General features: G+C 37.9%; 1 protein-coding gene across 2 annotated transcripts in view; it reads left to right on the top strand.

Moving 5' to 3' along the window:
* CPM (carboxypeptidase M) overlaps nt 1-4,085 on the top strand; it is a 110,107-nt gene that overhangs the window by 32,583 nt on the left and 73,439 nt on the right. The window contains exon 2 of one of the 2 annotated variants that reach the window (XM_011976602.1): nt 188-350. In XM_011976602.1, coding sequence (XP_011831992.1) covers nt 191-350 — 160 coding nt within the window. In that variant the 5' untranslated portion in view covers nt 188-190. Of the gene's footprint in view, nt 1-186; nt 351-4,085 lie in introns of those variants that run through there. The other variant, XM_011976601.1, reaches the window with a different exon arrangement.

The raw sequence follows: 4,085 nt of genomic DNA, 5'->3' as shown, positions 1-4,085 counted from the left end.
GCTGCCCGTGCTCCCGGTCTCCGGTTGCACGGCTCACTCCCGAAGGTGTTGCTTCCAGCTTTTGCCTCCTTAAAAGGCAGGAAGCGTCAGTGTCGGGAGACCCTGAGACCTGAGTACCGAGTGGTAGCCGGTGATGCCCCCGCCTGCCCTCATGTGTTCTCAGGTTCTTATTTTTGTTCATCTCTAGAACATGAACTTCCCGTACCTCTGGCTAGAGCTGTTGCTGCCTTTGGTAGCTGCGCTGGATTTCAACTACCACCACCAGGAAGGGATGGAAGCGTTTTTGAAGACTGTTGCCCAAAACTACAGTTCTATCACTCACTTACACAGTATTGGGAAATCTGTGAAAGGTAGGGTCCGTCTCTGCACACTTTCCCAGACCCTTAGTACTGCCTTTCAGTATTCATTAAGTATGCCCCAGCTTCCTGTCTGCTCTTCCATGCACCTACTCTGAGTGGCACAGAACGGGTCAACCGGTACCACGCGTGTTGGTTGATTTCTGCTTTTGTTGGGAGGAATAGTAGGAAGAACTGAATTTTACTGGACTTATCCGTTGTAATTCAGCGTCACTGAGTTCTTTGCATTATTGGAGTTCTGTCTTTTTGGATCTTGCAGACATTGGTTATTTGGGATGTGTGTTTTAGTTCTTTTTCAAGATAAACTCCCAAGTAAAGCCATTTATCCGTTTCAAATTCCCCTTTGTATGGGCTTCTTTAAATATGACTTGAACTGTTAATATCATTTCTTCAAGTCTCTTTTAAACTGAAATAATGCAGTTTTGTTGGTAAGATTTCTATGTCATATGTAATTAGTCTTTTATTTAAAGTTATGCAAAACTATCATTTCTGCAAGGTTCTTTTAATCTAAGTAGTACAATTCTGTTGGTTAGATTTGTGTCATGTATAATTAACCCTATGGCTTAAAGTTATGCAAAAAAGTGGTTCTATGATTAAAGGCTGTTTTCAAAATGTATCCATTTGAAGAAGACAATGCTAGATAATGAATATACATTAGTAGTGATTGAAACTCTTCCCAGCATTTTCATATTTATCATTAATAATTTATTGTTCTAAGTTAGAAACTACATAAAGTTATTTTCATTTTTATAGACAGCAAGTTTGAATCAAAGAAATTAAATAATTTGTTCAAGGTCTCCCAGATGGTGAATTTTATAGTCAGCACTGGCATCCATTCGGACAAGGCAAATAATTTGATCAGATATCGTTATTTCTTTTTTATTTCTTTTCTTTTCTTTTTTTTTTTCGAGACGGAATCTCACTCTGTTGCCCAGGCTGGAGTGCAGTGGTACGATCTCAGCTCACTGCAACCTCCACCTCCCGGGTTCAAGCAATTCTCCTGCCTCAGTCTCCCGAGTAGCTGGGATTACAGGAATGCGCCACCACACCTGGCTAATTTTTTTGAATTTTTAGTAGAGACGGAGTTTCACCATATTGGCCAGGCTGGTCTCGAACTCCTGACCTTGTGATCCTCCTGCCTCGGCCTCCCAAAGTGCTGGAATTACAGGCGTGAGCCACAGTGCCCAGCCGAGATATCGTTATTACTTAATCATCTTTTATTATTCTGATGTTCCCAAAGAGGTTACCAGAAAACTTAGTCCTTAAATCAAAAGTTTCAAAAAGTTTATGTAATTTGGATCTCAACTTTTTGTAAGGTGTGTTCAAACTCTACCTGGATTTTAGCTCTGAGCTTTTGAGTCAATTGAGAGTCTCATAATTACCATATTCTTAATCATTTTTCAAAAAAAAATCAAGGCTATGGCTTGTATATTAAATAAAAAGTATTATATAAATGTATTTATGTACAATGCAAAGTCAACATCCTGGACTGTGTGTAATAGTAACTTTGTTTTTAAACAGCATTGCCAAAGAGTTGGTGCCAGATTACTCTGTATTACTCTATAATCCAAAATTATAGAGGTTGGGTGTGTGAGAAATCATATCTTGAATCAGCATACATATTCAGCCTTCTGAAATCATTTTCCCCTAGGGCTAGAGTAGAGCAATTTAAAAAGATCTAGGAATACTAATTTTATTAATTAAAAAATATATAGAACACAACCAGCTTGAGTTATTGTTCAGTCATCATTTCAACCACAAGACGATGAGGATGTTGTTAATTTTAAGTACTAAGTGATTTGGTAAGGTTTTGTATTTTCAAACACAATGTGCTTGTGACAGCTGGGGGCTCTCTTTCCTAATATGAATCAGCAATTGTGATCCATCCTGCATGATGTCAAACCACAATCACAGTGAAAGTCAGCAGGCTTAATTTTTTTTTTTTTTAATTTTTACCTTGTATGCACTCTTGCGGTTAAAGGCTTGAGGAGTTATCATGTAAAAATGAAATCTGGCACTAGTGTTTAAATATTTGTGTTGAATATGTTGTTCTGAATAATAACTCAGATTAAGAAAAATCCCAAATCTGCCATTTGGCTCCAAGTGGTAGATTAAACTGTATGCCAGTAACTGGGAGTCAGTTGCCGAAGTGTCACTGCACTTTAGTGTGACAATTGAGAGATGGTGCTCCTTTGTTGGTGCTCTTTTTCACTAGATATTTTCCCTAACCATTCTGCCTTCTGGCGTAAGATAAGTTTGCTTAGAAAACAAAATTTATGACCAGGCCCAGTGACTCACACCTGTAATTCCAGCACTTTGGGAGGCCTACGCGGGAGGATCACCTGAGGTCAGGAATTTGAGGCCAGCCTGGCCAACGTGGTGAAACATTGTCTCTACTAAAAATAAAAAAATTAGCTAGGCATGGTGGTGTGCACCTGTGGTTCCTGCTACTAGGGAGGCTGAGGCAGGAGAATAGCATGAACCCAGGAGGCAGAGGTTGCAGTGAGCCAAGATCATGCCACTGCACTCCAGCCTGGGCGACAAGAGTGAAACTCCATCTCAAAATAAAAGAAAATAACACAGAATTTATTATACATGTGTTATTTATGTATTTATATTACATGTATTAACACGGGCAGTCTTACCCAGAAAGGAAAGTAATATTCCTACATAACCAAATACATGTTTAGTTTTTGTAAAAACTTAAATATATGTGATATGCCTATGTAAATATATGCATATCACATATTTTCTTTGTTGTAATTGTGGATTATATTCTGCTTGTTTTTTCATTTCATGTTATTTCCTTATATATTTCCATGAATTGACAAAGTCTGCAGATGTGAATTCGTTGCTGTATAGTATTCTATCCTCTTGATTATGTGAATTTTCTTAGTCATTCACCTCTGAGCATCTGTAGAGTTTTTGGTTAACTCTGTTATAAACAGGGATGCTATAAAACCATTGATACCTATCATGATAATTACCTTCTATTATTACTGGTGATTTTTAAAAACTTTCTTATTTTGAAACTTTTAAAACCCACACAAAAGTTAAGCACACAGATACCCAGCTTCAGCCATAGTAGACCATATTTCAATTGAGTCTTTTGAAGGAAGTCCCACTGCCTCACGACATAGTAAAGAAAGTCTTAGGTGAAACAAGAGATGCAAAAAAGTACTGATGACTTAGTTCAGAAAAATCAGAAAAGGTACAGTGTTCATCAGTTTGTTCATTCAATCCTCCATTCAATTAAGGAAGCACCTCCCATTTTTTGCCCCTAACCCCTTTGTCTAGAAGGATGTCTGGCACATAATCAATAATCTATATCTATTTATTTAATGGATCGAATATTTGCTGAGCAAAAGCCATGGGAGGCAAACAAAGATGTGCGTCATTCATTCCCTGCCATTAGGTAGCCCATTTTCAAATACAAACATATTTACTGTGCATTTCTCAGAGTAGTCTCTCCACATACACCCCAAAATTAGTTTAGGAATATTTTATTATTTTTTTAAAAAATGAACCCTTGTGTTGAGAGTTGACTTTCAACAGATAGCAACGAAAGAGCTGCTCTGCTACATACAAAACCCCAAAGGGCCATTTTAAATGAGATTTCCTACTATCTATTTTAAGAATCTTGTCTTGGCTGAGTGTGGTGGTTCACGTCTATAATCCCAGCACTTCAGGAGACCAGCCTGGGCAACATGAGAGACTCCATTAAAAAAA

Source organism: Mandrillus leucophaeus, unplaced genomic scaffold (genome assembly GCF_000951045.1).
Source record: "Mandrillus leucophaeus isolate KB7577 unplaced genomic scaffold, Mleu.le_1.0 Scaffold169, whole genome shotgun sequence".
In the NCBI taxonomy this organism is placed as follows: Eukaryota; Metazoa; Chordata; class Mammalia; order Primates; family Cercopithecidae; genus Mandrillus; species Mandrillus leucophaeus.
The sequence above is the reverse complement of the archived record's forward strand: the minus strand, read 5'-3'. Positions and strand labels throughout refer to the sequence as shown.